The sequence below is a fragment of the Carassius auratus genome, unplaced genomic scaffold (assembly GCF_003368295.1).
Source record: "Carassius auratus strain Wakin unplaced genomic scaffold, ASM336829v1 scaf_tig00215454, whole genome shotgun sequence".
Classification (NCBI taxonomy): Eukaryota; Metazoa; Chordata; class Actinopteri; order Cypriniformes; family Cyprinidae; genus Carassius; species Carassius auratus.
This window is the reverse complement of record NW_020528096.1, coordinates 118006-134913: the sequence shown is the minus strand read 5'-3', so window position 1 is coordinate 134913 and position 16908 is coordinate 118006. Positions and strand designations below refer to the sequence as shown.

The 16908-nt window shown below is 39.3% G+C and overlaps 1 protein-coding gene across 8 annotated transcripts in view; it reads left to right on the top strand.

The window, feature by feature from the left end:
• The window catches only part of LOC113094861 (R3H domain-containing protein 2-like), a 38992-nt gene extending 23509 nt beyond the window's left edge, over window positions 1-15483 (top strand). For 6 of the 8 annotated variants that reach the window (XM_026260482.1, XM_026260480.1, XM_026260484.1 and 3 more), the window contains 13 exons: window positions 3354-3568; window positions 4269-4459; window positions 5146-5229; window positions 5539-5811; window positions 5989-6118; window positions 7044-7204; window positions 9117-9274; window positions 10963-11063; window positions 11380-11525; window positions 11978-12110; window positions 12521-12618; window positions 13166-13250; window positions 13874-15483. In XM_026260482.1, the coding sequence (XP_026116267.1) occupies window positions 3354-3568; window positions 4269-4459; window positions 5146-5229; window positions 5539-5811; window positions 5989-6118; window positions 7044-7204; window positions 9117-9274; window positions 10963-11063; window positions 11380-11525; window positions 11978-12110; window positions 12521-12618; window positions 13166-13250; window positions 13874-14190 (2092 nt within the window). In that variant the 3' untranslated portion in view covers window positions 14191-15483. The remainder of the gene's footprint in view (window positions 1-3353; window positions 3569-4268; window positions 4460-5145; window positions 5230-5538; window positions 5812-5988; window positions 6119-7043; window positions 7205-9116; window positions 9275-10962; window positions 11064-11379; window positions 11526-11977; window positions 12111-12520; window positions 12619-13165; window positions 13251-13873) is intronic. The other 2 variants (XM_026260485.1, XM_026260487.1) reach the window with 2 other exon arrangements.
• Window positions 15484-16908: the final 1425 nt, after the last annotated feature.

Here is a 16908-nt window from a genome sequence, read left to right as displayed (position 1 = left end):
GGCCTGTGCATGGCTGCTGTGTACTTCAGTCTCTGGAAGAGGACCAACATCACTGCACTCTGACATGCAACTGCATTTGTGTGTGTGTGTGTGTGTGTGTGTGTGTGTGTGAGAGAGAGAGAGAGGGAGAGAGAGAGAGAGAGAGAGAGAAACTGGTCATTCACTAGGGGTGGTTTGTATGACTAAAGTCTTACATCACAGTATGAGTCATTATATATAAGGTTATTTATATATAAGGTTACAGTATGTATATATACTTCATGACACAGCAAAAAAAAAAAAAAAACTTTATTCTAAACTAGATAAAAAAATGTTTGCTAAGACGAACTTTAAGTTGACTTGAGAAAGCCTAGCGTGAAAGTTTTAAGCAGTTGTTGCCTGACTAGAGAGTTTTAAAAAGTTTGAAAAGTTAAAGTTTTAAGTTCGACAGCAAGTTACAAGCATGTCACTAGCATGTTTCTAGCATTATAAGCATGATTAGCAAATGATTAGCATGTCAGTAGCATGATTAGCAAGTGACTAGCATGTTCCTAGCATGATTAGCAAGTGACTAGCATGTTGCTAGCATGATACTAGCATGTCATTAGTATAATTAGCAAGTGACTAGCATGTTCTTAGCATGATTAGCAAGTGGCTAGCATGTCGCTAACATGATTACCAAGTCACAAGCATGTCACTAGCATGTTTCTAGCATGATTAGTGTATTACTAGCATTTACCTAGCATGATTAGCATTTCACTAGCATGATTAGCAAGTGACTGGCATATATATATATATATATATATAAAACATTAATTATATAACTAAATGGATATTATTATTGTTGTTGTTGTAATTAATGCATATTATTGTAATTAATAATAATAATAATTTAATTATCACTTGTACAATTACTATATTTTAATGCAGTTAGTAATAATTGTAGCACTAGATACAATTAATAATTTAATTGTAATAACTATAATTACGATTTATTGTTAACATTTACATTATTTTTTTATATTTATGTATATTAATATTTTTATTAATTGAAATGGAAATAATAGTTTTAATTGTTTTTATACATTAAACTCTATTAGTCTATCTTAAAAATGTATTTGTTTAAGATAAAAATAAATAGAAATTTAAAGTATTAATGGGTTGTAGTCAGGGCTTGAAAACGAAAAAACTAAAACTATTTCAATCTGTTTCCTCCGAGCAGAATCAATATTTTAACATTTCTGTGCCAGCGTTCCTCTGTGCTATTCCTGTTCCATAACAGGTTCCAGTAGAAGAAATACCGGTTAATTTTTTTAAAAACATTTTTCTCTGCCTATAATAGTAATAAAGTACAGTGTTTTCTTTACTGGAAGAGATCTTAATCCACTGCATTAGTCTCAGACAATAAACCATCATCTTTTCTAGATTTTGCCTAAATGTTGGCGCTAAACAATATAAAAAATCTTTTAACACTTAAGATATTAAAGTATTTTTCAAGATATTGAAATTTTTTTCCTGAATTATAAAAGAGATTGCTTTTTGATAGTGAACAAAAAAACGTAAATTCGCGTCGCATTATATTATCCCTTTTATTTCTGAAATAATGTAGGCTAAATGCTTAAGAGAAATGTTTATAAGCATTATAAACACCTTTATTAATTTCTCTCTCATATATTAATTTTGATTTAAGCCTATAGTTTTATTCAGTTTTCTTGCGTTTAAAGCTCGCATTTCTGCGTTTACATCTAGCGATTTAAAAAAAAAAAGTCAATTGTGAAAAATTTAGAATGGCAAGGAATTGTGTCTCTAGATTGTGAGAGAAAAATTGCTGTTATATATTTGAAGCATGTTTTCGTAGATTTCGACTCAATGATAGGAAGAAAGGGAGACGAGGGAAAATCTTATAATATTTAGAATTTGTTAATCAATCCTAGTTTTTACTTCGAGGTCTCGTGATTAATTAAATAGACACTTTTTATTAGCTTTATTCTGGCCATTTTGTGTTGGAGTGGATCTAATTGAATCTTTTTGTTGATTCAAAATCAGATTTGTTGCATTAGATAATTAAAATGAAATGCTTTGTTTCATCACCTTTTTCTCTGTGAAAGCTTACATGTTTGTTTCCAGTAGTTTTCTGTTTTGTATTTTAAGTATTCTGTAAAGAGCTCTCTGGAACGTGCTGTAAATGTCATCTCCAGTCCCAGTCTGGCATCACCGGGATGGGTTTTACAGATCACTTATTTTAATCATCTTATGCTAATGTGCATTTTTAGCACAAATATGTTTCAGTCTTTGCACAAAATATTTGGATTTAGTCTGTTAACATCTGTTCATCTCACGTTAGGTCTCCGAGGATGTGCTTTTGTAAAATTGCATACGAAGCGTAATGACAGTGATGATGATATTTGCGGATAAAAATTTTGTTTGTCAGCGTGAAGCATCTCTGAACAGTGTTTTTGAGAGCTGATGAGTGTAATATAACTGTCTGGAACTGTTTGGAGTATCTTTAGCTGTTAAATACACAGAATCATTGACTGAGTTATTGATTATTGGTTTTCTCAAGAGCAGTGCATCACACAGATCTGAGTGTGTATGCATTAGTTTAACGGTGATGGGGCTGTGTGTGTACAGTAAATAAAACCCATCATTTACACAAGCACATGTTTAAATTGAGTAGTTTTCAAATGTGCATTTTAACTAGAAAATCATCATGCATCGCTGCATGAGCAGCACTGCAAACCAGTCTCCTCTCCATGCTGCTGCATTAAATGCAAGCTTGCTGTGGATATGACTGTACAGTGCAGCTCAGGTCTGTATGTGTGCGTTTATTGTTAGCACTTTGTGTCTCATATCTTGCAACTGAGTTTGTGTGGAGCCCCAGTGATGGATCTGCATGTGTGTGTGTGTGTGTGTGTGTGTGTGCAGAGGTGGACAGTAGTGAAGTATTTTTACATAACTCAAATAAATTTAAAGCATTTTTCTTTGGAAAACTGAAGCGTAAATGTTGCACTTTTTACTGCATTTCATAAATATTTTTTTTTTTTCTTTAATACATTTAAAAAATGCAGTAATTTCTTGTACTCAAGTAAAATTTTGTACTACTTTTACTGTAGTAATGAAAGATTTTTAATGCAATTATGTATTCAATTATATTTAATATGAAATGTAGTGCAGTAAATAGTACAATATTGTGCTTCGGAATGTTTTGTAAAAGGTGCAAAAAAAAATGCTTTAGATTTACTTGAGTAAAGTAAAACTCCTTCTCTACTGTCGTCCTCTGGGGTTTGGACTGACAGAGTGAGTGTTTGTGAGTGAGTCTGCCTGTTTTCACGCAGCTGTGTGTGTGTGTGTGTGTGTTCCCGTCCCGTCCGCAGGGGTAACAGGGAAAGCTCCAGCCGGGCGTCCAGCAGTCGTCAGAGCAGCACTGACAGCGAGATGAAGAGCCTGGAGCCGCGTCCGTGGAGCAGCACAGACTCGGACAGCTCCAGCCGAACGCTCAGACCTCCGGTCACCAAAGCCAGCAGCTTCAGCGGCATCTCCATCCTCACACGAGGAGACAGTCTGGGCAGCGGCAGGGGCTCCCGCACAGGTAACACACACACACACACACACACACACACACACCCTCATATCAGAGCTGTGATCTTAGTATGATCATGTACAACAAGAGATGCAGATTCAAAGGATCAAAATACTGCTGCTGATTCATCTTAACGCGGTTTCACATTTGAATTTATATATATATATATATATATATATATATATATAACATTTATATATTAAAAAAATATTCTTTTTAATACTTTTTTATTATTATTTATTTACTAAATTTTTGACGGGAAATTAATAACCGGGAAGACTTTTTAAATTACATTTTTTAAATATATTTTTATTTTTAACCCGTGTATTTTCATAGGAATGTAACACTATTAAAAATAAAAAAATAAACATAAAAGTTTTGTGTTTAATGTGTTTGTGTTGATGTTGAAATGGATTTTAAAACATATGGTATCTAAAAAAAGTATCGTTAGGAACCAGTATCGAAACTGAGGTATCGAAATTGGCACCGGATCAAAAGATTTTGAACAATACCCAGCCCTATCTATTGCTCTGTTTCAGGTCAGACACATCATAGTATAGTGATGGCATTTAGCATTAATGCATTAGAATGGCAAGTGTTTTCTTTGGTTTATTCACGTGCACAGGTTTGCATCAAGCGTGCTGGTGTGTGGTGATCATCTCTCGCTCTGTAGTGTGTCATTAAACATGACTGCTCTTCTGTCCTTCAGGTCTTCCCACAGTCTCTCCAGACGTTTGTACTCCGTCTCATCCGCATCAACAGAGCCGTGGGCTCCTGCCGTGTCCCCCTCAGACCCCGAGCCAACCGGCCAATCCGCCGCTGCTGCCGACCCCGACACACACACACACTCACACACACACACAGCATGCCATCAGCGCGCACAATCACATGCTGCCTCAGGTGAGTCACTGTCATCACACTAAACTGCTCTTTAAACTTACATTAATGAGCCCTAAAATATCTTTTAATACATCATGCTACTTGGGCTCTGATAAAAATCACCAAAAAACACAGCAGCAAGTCTCATGTATTGTGAAATAAGATGCGATATCCGATCCGATAAGATACGATCCCTTTTAATCAGTCGGATTCAAAGCTGCGGGAACTTTTGACGCTCTAGCGGTTAATAAACAGAACTGCTTGCGTCTTGCGGTTACTCCGCCGCGGTACCCCCGAAGCAATCTAAAATAGTCCCAATATAAACACTTATTATAGATGCACCCTAGTGATTCAGGACAAGCCAAAAACACGGTTTGGAAAATGGATTCATGGTGTACTCGCTTCTTATATACATTTTTCTACATGTTGAACACAAACAAAGTTACGGCGGCGGAGTAACCCAGTACCTTTGTGATTCTTAATAGACATAAACAGAGAGAAGTAGTTCCGGCTACGATGTTCTTCCGCAAGACGCAAGCAGTTCTGTTTATTAACCGCTAGAGTGTCAAAAGTTCCCTAGCGCAGCTTTAATGAGTAGAAGGAGAACTGACATGCTGCAGTGTGTTATATTCTGTGTTTGAGTTTCTCCGTCTGTTCTTCTCTAAACTCTCTGAGTCTGTTCCTCTGTTCTCTCGGTGTCTCTGCAGCCGTCTGCGCAGGCTGTGTCTTACTCCAACCCTTCGTGTCCTCAGGTCCTCCTGCCTGTTTCTCCTTCCCAGCAGTACAACATGGTACTTCAGCTCTCCTCTCTCTCCTCTAGCTTTCCCTTCATCTCCCTGCATCTCTTCAGCTGGATGTTCTATTAAGTGTCTGTTATTATTTGTGCTCAGCAGAAATGAGCACATTATATTTTCATTGATGTGCATGTATTAATTGTTCTGAACCATAATGCGTTATAAAAAAAAATATATATATATATATATATATATATATATATATATATATATATATATATATATATATCAGTAGGGTCTGAAGCGGCTCATGCTGCTCTCTCTCTGTCTCTCTCTTTCTCTCTCTCTCTCTCTCTCTCTGTTCAGGGAGATGAGTTGACTCCAGGTTTCGGGCAGATGTCTCTAAGCCGTCAGGGCTCCAGCGAGGCACCTGAGCCACCCAGCCTTTACCAGCCTCCACCCACTGTACTATCCCAGCATCCTCCACCTCAGCCCAGCTACATCATGCCCCCGCCGCCCTCTGGATACCAGCCTGCTGCTCCACACCCACATCCTCCTCCGCCTCCGCCTCCACCAACACAAGCCATCCTACAGACCGCTCCACCCACACAGGGATACATGCAGCCTCCGCCGCAGCAGGTGCGCACACACAAGTACACACACACACACACACACACACACACTCACACACGCACATGCTCGCACATCTGCACAGTATTTTTGATCAAATAAATGCTCTCTCTCTCTCTCTCTCTCTCTCTCTCTCTCTCTCTCTCTCTCTCTCTCTCACTCTCTCGTTTCTCTCTCTTCTCTCAGATCCAGGTTCAGTATTATTCGACCGGAGGACAGTATCCGAATTCAGGCCAGCAGTTCCGCTCCATCTCTCACCAGGTGTCATACCCCACACAGCGCGCTCAGCCGATGCCCCCGCCGGCGCAGCCCTCCGGTCAGTGTGACATCACTTCCTGTTTCTCTGCCCCGAGACAGCATCATTTAATCCTCCCTGTAAAGCAAGATCATGTGCTTTTGGAGCAGAGCATGTGTCCTGCAAGAAGGGAAGCTTTCATAAGCTTTCATGAGTCATAATTATGACATTTAAAAAATATCAGATATATATGAGGGTAAAAGTCTTAATTTTGAGACAGTCATAATTGACATAATAATGTCATTATTACAACATTTATCTCATAATTATAAAAAATTTGAATCTGACAAATCGGAATGTGACGATTATAAAACTGAAGTCAAAATGATGACGAATTTAAATATAAAATATTAATAAAATATAGAAATTATAAAATCGTAAAGTAGTGATTATTAGATTAAGTCATTATGGGTTATGACACAAAATTATGACACAATAAAAACTGTAAATATTAATATTAGTAAAGTTAATAAAATATACATGAAAAAAGGCATAATAATAAAAGTCATTAATGAGAATAAAATACCATAATTATGAAAAAAAGTTAAAACTAACATACAAATCCATAAAACTGGTTGAAATTCACATCTGAAGTAATAGTCAAAATTGACAAAAAATGACTAGTTTGAAAAGTCAAAATATACATATAAAAATGTTAAAATAATTATACTTTTAATAAATTTATGAAATTGCTGAGTCAATTCTGAGAAGAAAAACTTTTTTTGTCTTAACTTTGACTTTGTGAAATAAATAATATTGATTTACGGAAGCATGGTTTTCTTTCTCACGTGGAGGAAACACGCTTCTGTGTGCGTCTGTCTCTGCTGACTGGCGTTGTTATGCTCTCTTATATTCATGGCTCATATTAAACAGAGTATTAAAGCTCTGAACGGCTCCCTGACGATGAGCGGTTGAAGTCTGATGTGCTTTTGTATTGCGTGGTCAGCTCCTCTCCAGCCCATGATGACCAATCAGCAGCCAGCGTACCAGAGCATGATGGGAGTCCAGCAGCCTCAGAGCGCCAGTATGATGAACACGCAGCGCACGGCCATGAACGGACAGATGCAGGGCATGATGGTCCAGTACCCACCCATGCCCTCATATCAGGTGAGTGTGTGTGAGTGTGTGTGAATGAGTGTGAGAGTGAGTGAGTGAGTGAGAGAGAGTGAATGAGAGTGAGAGTGTGTGTGTGAGTGAATGAGAGTGAGAGAGAGTGTGAGTGAATGTGTGAGTGAGTGAGAGTGAGAGAGAGTGAGTGTGAGAGTGAATGAGAGTGTGAGTGAGTGAGTGTGAGAGTGAATGAGAGTGAGTGAATGTGTGAGTGAATGAGAGTGAGTGTGTGAGTGAATGAATGTGAGAGAGTGTGAATGAGAGAGAGTGTGTGTGTGTGAGAGAGAGTGAGTGTGAGAGTGTGTGAGTGTGTGTGTGTGTGTGAGAGTGAGAGAGTGTGTGTGAGTGAGTGTGTGAGTGAATGAGAGTGTGAGTGAATGTGTGAGTGAATGAGAGTGAGAGAGAGTGTGTGAGTGAGTGTGTGAGTGAATGAGAGTGAGAGAGAGTGAGTGAGTGAGTGTGAGAGTGAATGAGAGTGAGTGAATGTGTGAGTGAATGAGAGTGAGTGTGTGAGTGAATGAATGTGAGAGAGTGTGAATGAGAGAGAGTGTGTGTGTGTGAGAGAGAGTGAGTGTGAGAGTGTGTGAGTGTGTGTGTGTGTGTGAGAGTGAGAGAGTGTGTGTGAGTGAGTGTGAGAGTGAATGAGAGTGTGAGTGAGTGTGTGAGTGAATGAGAGTGTGAGTGAATGTGTGAGTGAATGAGAGTGAGAGAGAGTGAGTGAGTGAGTGTGAGAGTGAATGAGAGTGAGTGAATGTGTGAGTGAATGAGAGTGAGTGTGTGAGTGAATGAATGTGAGAGAGTGTGAATGAGAGAGAGTGTGTGTGTGTGAGAGAGAGTGAGTGTGAGAGTGTGTGAGTGTGTGTGTGTGTGTGAGAGTGAGAGAGTGTGTGTGAGTGAGTGTGAGAGTGAATGAGAGTGTGAGTGAATGTGTGAGTGAATGAGAGTGAGAGAGAGTGTGTGAGTGAGTGTGTGAGTGAATGAGAGTGAGAGAGTGTGTGAGTGAATGAGAGAGAGAGAGTGTGTGTGTGTGTGTGTGTGTGTGAGTGAGTGTGAGTGAGTGTGAGAGTGTGTGAGTGTGTGTGTGTGTGAGAGTGAGAGTGAGAGAGTGTGTGTGAGTGAGTGTGTGAGTGAATGAGAGTGAGAGAGAGTGAATGAGAGTGAATGAGAGTGTGAGTGAATGTGTGAGTGAATGAGAGTGAGAGAGAGTGAGAGAGTGTGTGAGTGAATGAGAGAGAGAGAGTGTGTGTGTGTGTGTGTGTGTGTGAGTGAGTGTGTGAGTGAGTGTGAGAGTGTGTGTGTGTGTGTGTGTGTGTGAGAGTGAGAGAGTGTGTGTGAGTGAGTGTGAGAGTGAATGAGAGTGTGAGTGAATGTGTGAGTGAATGAGAGTGAGAGTGTGTGAGTGTGTGTGAGTGAATGTGTGAGTGAATGAGAGTGAGTGTGTGTGTGTGTGAGTGAATGAGTGTGAATGAGAGTGAGTGTGTGTGTGTGTGTGTGAGTGAATGAGAGTGAGTGTGTGTGTGAGAGAGTGTGATTGAGTGAGTGTGTGTGTGTGTGTGTGAGTGAGTGTGTGAGAGAGTGTGTGTGAGAGTGTGTGAGTGACTGAGTGTGAGAGTGTGTGAGTGACTGAGTTTGTGAGAGAGAGAGAGTGTGTGTGTGTGTGTGAGTGAGTGAGTAAGTGTGTGAGAGAGTGTGTGAGTGAGTGAGCGAGTAAGTGTGTGAGAGAGAGTGACTGAGTGTGTGAGTGAGAGTGTGTGTGTGTCTCTCTGTCTCTCTCTCTCTCTCTCTCTCTCTGTTTGTGTGTCTCTCTCTCTCTCTGTGTGTGTGTGTGTTTGTCTCTCTCTCTCTCTCTCTCTGTGTGTGTGTGTGTGTGTGTGTCTCTCTCTCTCTAAGCGCTCCTCCTGTGCTGCAGGTGTCTGTGGGTAATGAGAGTCAGTCTGTGGTGCAGCAGCAGTACCAGCAGCCCGTCATGGTTCCCGCCAGTCAGTCTGTACAGGGAGCCATGCCGACCGCGGCACCCATGCCCGTCTACTACAGCGTGCTGACACCCACACAACAGAACAGCACAAGGTACACACACGCTAATATCTCAGAACGTGTTTACTGTCAGATGTCAGAAGTCCTGGAAGAATGTGCAGTTTCACTACTGTATGCAACACAAAACTTAAAAAACAAAACAAATATATCTGTTCGGGTTCCTCAGATATAAAACATTGATCTATTTATTTATTTATTTTATAAAACTTTATTGCATCCTTTCAGTTGAATTAATGTGTTTTTGTTTGTGTTATTAATAGGGGTGTCCATGGTTAACCGATTAACCGTTAAAAATTGTGTAACCGAGTGAACGGGGCAAAATGCAAGTATTGCAATACAGTGCTTAGATATACTTCAAGTACAACCTCGTTGTTGTAATCTCAACAGCCAACACCCGGGCATCATTAGGCCGGTCAGGACACACTGGATGCGTGGCGAAAGCATCTCAGCTGTGCGGCGTGTCTGTTTTTAATTCGGTTCCCATGTTAACGGGTTAGAGCTTGCCGACTGCCTGCGTGAGACGCGCGGCTCAGGCGCGGCTCGACGCGTGCATGCTAGAAATAGAACCGACGCCTTGTTGGAAGCGTTTCCAGGCAAAGTATAATAGGAAAATATGTTTATATGTCATTTTGTACACAAATACATATTAATGCATGACATTTTGATATTTGAAAGTCTATAGGTTGACATAAATTCAGATATAAATGTAATTTAAATAAATAAATAAATAATTATCGATTTTCAAATATTGTACGTGTCAAACATAGTCATAGCCTTAGCGAGGCGGCCGCGGAGTCTGCTTGTTACTTTTGCCTTATACATTTTAGGCTTATTCTCAAATTCAGATTGTGTTAATGGGCGGCATTATTAGGCAGTTTTAATAGGACAATTTGACCAGAGAGATTAAATTTTGTCGGACATTCCTTTTTTTTTTTCGGCCAATGTCCGGAAATTACTATGGTTATGGTTACTATGGCACACTATGGTTAACCGAGTATTAACCGCTAAGGGCCTCGGTTAACGGTTAATGAAAAACTTGAGAACGTGCAGCCCTAGTTATTAATTATACTTTTTATAATTATTATTATTCTAAGTTTGATGCTGTATTATTGTTTTTGTACTAATTCTGCTCTGATTATTTAAATACATTATTTAATCTGTTTTTAGAAATATCTGCTTCAAGTAGCTTCGATAGCAGTGTATCAATCCTCTTTTTTTTTGTGTGTGTGAATTGAGATGTTGCATTAAACTCTCAATGGAAATGCCAAGATGCCCATAAAATGTACATAAACTTGTTTTATTTGATAGAAAACATGCATAAACTACTATGGAGAAATGCATTTTGTTTGTTTGTGTTATTAATGTTTTATATTTAGTTTAAGGTTATGTTTTGTTGTTTTGCCTATGCTAAATTCTACCATAAATACATGATTTAATTATATTATTAGTAATATATTATTTAATAGCCATTTCCATCCATGTGCTTTGAGTATTTTGGGATATTGCATTGCATATTTTTTTTTAGATGCGCATTAAATCTTAAAGTGTGCATAAAAACGTATGCACTTAATCAAGGCACATAATTGTTTTATTCAGCAAGAAAATGTGCATTAACTACCATAGAGAAATGTATAGAGTGACAAGTACAAATGTATGTTTTGATCCTTTTCTTGTTGTTTTTATGCTAATGCTGTTTAACCGTGTGCTTGTGTGTGTTTCAGTCCGTCTGTGGGTTACCTGCAGCCGCCCAGTTCAGATCAGTACCAGATGACCCAGTCTGCCTCCCCCTGCAGCCCACAGCCAATGCAGCAGCAGTATTCAGGTCCACCACAAACACAGCCCTCTACTGTTAACTACAGATCAAATACACATGCATATATACATTTATAGCTATTTAAAAAAGGATGCAATTAATCATTTGACTGCACTATATAAAATACTATTCTAATACTAAATTCAGTACTAAAGTAATACTAAATGCCATGATCGGTTATAAAAATAAAATAGAATTACACATGATTTACCCATCATGCATCAGTAAATATCTGCAGTATTTATCTCCGAGAGCATTAGGTTGCTTTAGTTATCATCTCTCTCAGTATTGGGGTGAGTGACCCGCTGGTGTGGATGTGTTGTAGGGGTTCCTCCTCCTGGTGCTGGTGTGATGGTGATGCAGCTCAGTGTCCCGAACGGACCGCAGCCGACCCAGAATCCTCCGCTGGTGCAGTGGAACCCCTGCAAGTACTACAGCATGGAGCAGAGACCCAGCAAACCCGAGCCGCAGGTAACGGCACACTACATTCGAATTGTGTATTTAAATATTATCAATGCTCCCATTTAAAAGGCATAATTTCAGTTCTGGGGAAAAAGCTTTTGCCTTCTCTCTTGAGGCCACAAGAGGGCGCATGGAGGAAAATATTACTGATGCATGTTTATTCAAAGCAATAAAATAACATCAGAAAATAATATTTGTAAAAATATATAAAAAGAGCATAATGTTTAATGTTTGTAAACATTTAAAATCTCATTTAAAAACATCAGATGCAGTGGGATGCGAAAACCCGCCATAAAGTCTCAAGACATGTTTTTTAATTAAAGTTAATTAATTTGACATGGTTTTCAGATGTGTTTGCTCCATCATGGCGACTCAGACTCATCGTGTGTGTGTGTGTGTGTGTGTGTGTGTGTGTGCGTGCGTGTGTGTGTGCGTGCGTGTGTGTGTGTGTGTGTGTGTAGGTCAGCAGTCCGCTGGCGTCTCCCACACAGTCTCCGGCTCCTTCTCCGTCTGGCAGCGTGAACACTGTGTGTCCGGGTCTCGGTCCGCTGCCTCTCATCTCACAGTTCCCTCGGCCCGGCGGACCAGCACAAGGTGCACACACACACACACACACACACACACACACCTATACCCCCACCAAACCTAAACCTACCTCTTACAGAAAACTTGTTTGCTTTGTTACCCTTTCAGATTAACATAATTTACTTTTTTTTTTTTTTCATGAGGACCACGTGTATATGTACAGTATATATTTGTGTGTGTCTTATTAATAGTAGTTATACCGAATGTTATCAGGTGTGAAGCTGTCCTGCTTGAAACGTGCTTCACAAATAGAGCTACGTGACAACCAATAGAAAGCTTTGCTGTTTGAGATTGGCCTGGACATGATTCAGTGTCGGATTGTTTTCCTGTTTATATCAAACTCACTCATGACATCATGATGAGCTCAGGACCTGCGGTGACCCTGAGTGTGTGTGTGTGTGTGTGTGTGTGTGTGTCAGCAGATGGACGTTACTCTTTACTGGGGCAGCCGCTGCAGTACAGTCTGTGTCCTCCTCCCATCATGCACAACCACAACCAGTCCTACAGCTCCCATCAGGTACAGCCCTGAGTGTGTGTGTGTGTGTGTGAGAAGACGTTTCTCACAAAAATAAGTTAGTTTCTATGTTAGTTTTAAGAGAGCAATGCATGTTCATTATTGAAATCTTTCAGTAAGTGTCAATTAACAGAACTGTTATTTTCAAATCTACCCGCAAATCTATTTTTTATCCATATTTTATATTTTATACAAATTATTTTAATTAAATTGTATTTTATAACATATTATCCTAAATTATAAAATATTATCAGCATAAAAATAAATTTAACTGAAAAAATTATAACTAAACAAAGCACAGTTTTCCCCCTAAATCAATCATATTTCTTGGTTTAAATTTACATTGTGTCAGCATTGACATTAAAGCAATACACAGAACTCACTGTTAAACACCATGCCATCTACTTTAACAATCATGTATGAGACTTGTTTTTTTTTTTTTGGTTATACTTTTATTTTACAGTTTCCTTAAAAAAAAAAAAAAGAAAATCAAATCAAAGGTTATAAATTCTGTGTCTGTAGTTGTTCACCGTGTGTCTGTGTTTCTCAGAGTCAGGGAGTGATGAAGCACGGAGCGCGGGGGAAAAGACAAACTCTCAAATCTGCCTCTACAGACCTCGGGACCACTGACGTGGGTAAGAGACCGAACACTAACTCCTGACCCCAGTCCTTCTGCTCATTTAAACTCAGTGTGACATCCCTGGTGATGGTTCCTCAGTGCCTCTGAAGTGACCTCTCTGTGCTGCAGATAAGACTTTATCTATCTCATAAATAAAGTGTGTTGTGACCAGTGCTAGTCATCTAGATTACATAATCAGATTCCAAAAGTTAGTTTATTACATAAAAAACTCATAAAAATCAGATTGCAGTTACTTTTTTCATTCACACAGTGGCAGTAAATTATTCAGACTTTATTAATTCCTTGTGGTTCCAGAAAAGCAGTTGCCGAGCAACACACAAACGTAAACAAAGGTGTATGTTACTTTGTAGCATAATTTAGAACAGCTTCGAACACCGCTCAGCCAATCAGAATCGAGCAGCGGAACTCTCCGCTTTATAATATTCCATTTGACTGAAATGCTTGTGACATTGTGCATTCTACCCCTGATGTTAAAGGGTCAATTCACCCCAAATTGAAAATTCAGTCAGTAATTACTCATCCTCATTTCGTTCCAAACCTGTAACACCTTGTTTTTCATAAGGGTGAGTAACTAATGACTGAATTGTAATTTAGTGTGATCTGTGTGTCTCCCTCTAGTGGTGAGTCGTGTGCTGGAGGTCACAGATCTCCCCGAGGGCATCTCTCGCCCGGAGGCTGAGAAGCTCTTCAACCAGCTCTCGCTCTGCGGTGCTAAGATCCAGTGGCTGAAGGACCCTCAGTGTCCCCGGGGCCCCGGCGGGGGACGAGGAGACCCCAGGGACCCCGCTCACCTCTACACCGTGGTGGCCGTGTTCCCCAACACCATGGCGGCTCAGAGCGCCTCCTTCAAACTCAACAACAGCGGTTTGTTCAAACTGCGCGCCACCAAAAAGAACTACGACTTGCGCGTGCTGGAGCGAGCGAGCTCACAGTGAGTCAGGAGAGAGAGAGAGAGAGATGTCCAAGAGGAGGATCTTTTTTATTGTTTTGTATCATTGACAGAAGAGCACATGTGACACAGAAGCGTGTGGCGTTGTGTATCGTATGACGCGCGCACACACACACACACACCCATAAACACAAGCGGACGTCTTAAAGAGACAGTTCAGAGGAAATGAAATTATTTACTCACATCCATGGCGTTCTGTGGAGCAGATATTTCGGAGAACGTTGCGAAAGATATTTTCAGTTCCTGTTGACTTCATGAAAGTCGATACGTACCAAAACATTTCGAGGGAAAGGTGATTTACTCCTCTTTCCAAACCTGTTTGACTTTCTTTCTTCTGTGGAACATGCGAGCAGATATTTTGGAGAACGTTGGAAAACCTAGTCTTTTCAGTTCCGATTGACTTCATGTAAATATTGAATATGGAGGTCAGTCGGTACCAAAAAGGTTTTGATGACCGACGTTTCATCGCCAGCTGTTTCCATTCTGTTGGAAATAGTCAAAGTCAGTGGGATACTAACGTGTTCACCAGTGTTTGATCAAATCGAGCTGCTTCTGAAGAAAGAAATCCATACCTGTTTGTGTATGTGATGACATGAATGTTTCAAAAATGAGCAGAAGTCGATGTTTGACATCATCATATAGTGGAGATGCTGTTTTCCAGCCTCATGTGACTTGAGAAGAATATAAACCGAACTCATTGTATTCTACTTGATTCTGATTTGTGGAGCTCGACAGCTGTATTTGAGCAGAGAAAGCTCAATGTTCTTCCAAACAGAAGAAAGGAAGTCGAGCAGGAAGTGCTGAAAGATGGTCTGCTTTAATCTGAACTGTGTCTTTAAATGCGCTCGTCTCTCCACACACTCCTCCGTCTCCGTCTCTCTTCCTCTCTCTCTCTCTCTCTCTCACGATGTTCACTTCGGATTTCTTCCTCTTTCACTTTCTAGCGTTTCTTGCTTTCTGTTTTGCCTTAATGCTGTTGTGAACTTCTGTGCGCGCTGTTTCTCTCTCTCTCTCTCTCAGATGAATCTTCTGTTCTGGGTTCAGTATATTTATATAAGTGATGTAAGGATTATAAGAAATGATCTATATATTCAGTGATTCTTTTCCCGTGGATAAGTTGAAGCTCCTTCTCGTTGTGTTTGCGTTTTTCCGTGGACAGCTCTGCAGAACGTATCTGAGGTATTTAAAGTGCACAATGATTGCGAATGTCTACTGTAAATTCCATTTAATCTCTGATTTTTTGTTTGTTTTTAAAAATATAAAATAACTCCGAAAACTCCTGGCTCGTGTTCTTTCTTTATTCATGTTTCTCATTTCTATAACAAACGTGATCACATTCTTGCGTCACGTCTTGCACTCAAATATACCAGTCATTAAAATATTCCAACATTGTTTATCAAACTGTACAGAGAAATAGTCAATGGTTTCATTAGGGCCCTGTAACTAATGCATTAAATAACAATGAAGAGTGCATTTGTTACAGTATTAATTGATGTTTATCTAATTAAATAATACAGTTGTTCATTGTCTGTTTGTTAGTTTAATGCATCTTCTGATTTTAGTGATCGTGGAGCACAAGAGCAGTCTTGAGTCTCTGGGGTGTATTTGTAGAAATGGAAAACAATACACTGTATGAGTCACAATTATACATTTCTGTTTTATGACTAAAATCATTCGGATATTAAGTAAAGATCATGTTCATGAAGATATTTAGTAAATCTCCTACTGTAAATATATCAAAACTTCATGTTTGATTAGTAATATTCATCGCTAAGAACTTCATCTGATCTGATGATGTCACTGAGTTGCTCATGCAGGTTGCAACATTGAGTGTTGCTATAGAAACTGGTTTGTTTCTGAGGATTGTAGCAGTTTTAGTGATTCCATGATGACACAAACGAACTCTTCATTTAGACGGCGCTGTCTCTGAGTCAGATTGGAGAAGCGTAACGAACAGATCATTCACAGAACTGGACTTGAGCGTCACATCAGTGCAATCTTTCCAAACTCTTTCAGTTAACGAAGCGTCGAAGAGTCAAACTGAACACAACAAATGAAGCGCAGAACAAGCACACTGCTCCGACAAACTGAACAGAAGACTTGGACTTCATCTTTATTTATTTATTTATTCCTGAAATAACCCAAGATGAGAGCCAACAGCTTTCTAAAGTACGTCATCATTGGAGGAATATATATATATATGTGTGTGTGTGTGTGTGTGTGTGTACAGTACAGAACAAAAGTTTGGAAACATTACTATTTTTAATGTTTTTGAAAGAAGTTTCTTCTGCTCATCAAGCCTGCATTTATTTGATCAAAAATACAGAAAAAACAGTCATATTGTGAAATATTAAAAGGTTAAAAAAAAAAAAAATCCTAAATTGTTTTAGGAGCTACATATCTAAATTCTCTTTTTTATTTATTTTAAAAATATTATTGTAAAAATAGCAGTGTTTTATGTTTTAGTTTGTGCTTTGTTCTCTTGATCAGGTGAGGAGGATGATGATGAAGATGTGACCCTCCTCTTCCTCACTCTCTCCTCTTTCAGGATTCCTGTGATCGCTCAAATACTGGGAAGTTTTCAAATGTTCTCCAGTCTAGGAAAAAAAAAAAAAAAAATGACTGAAATGTCTCTAGTGAATAAATGCTGATCGTCTGCTGATGAGTCTCTGAGCTGATAATGTCACTGCCTAAAAACTCACGA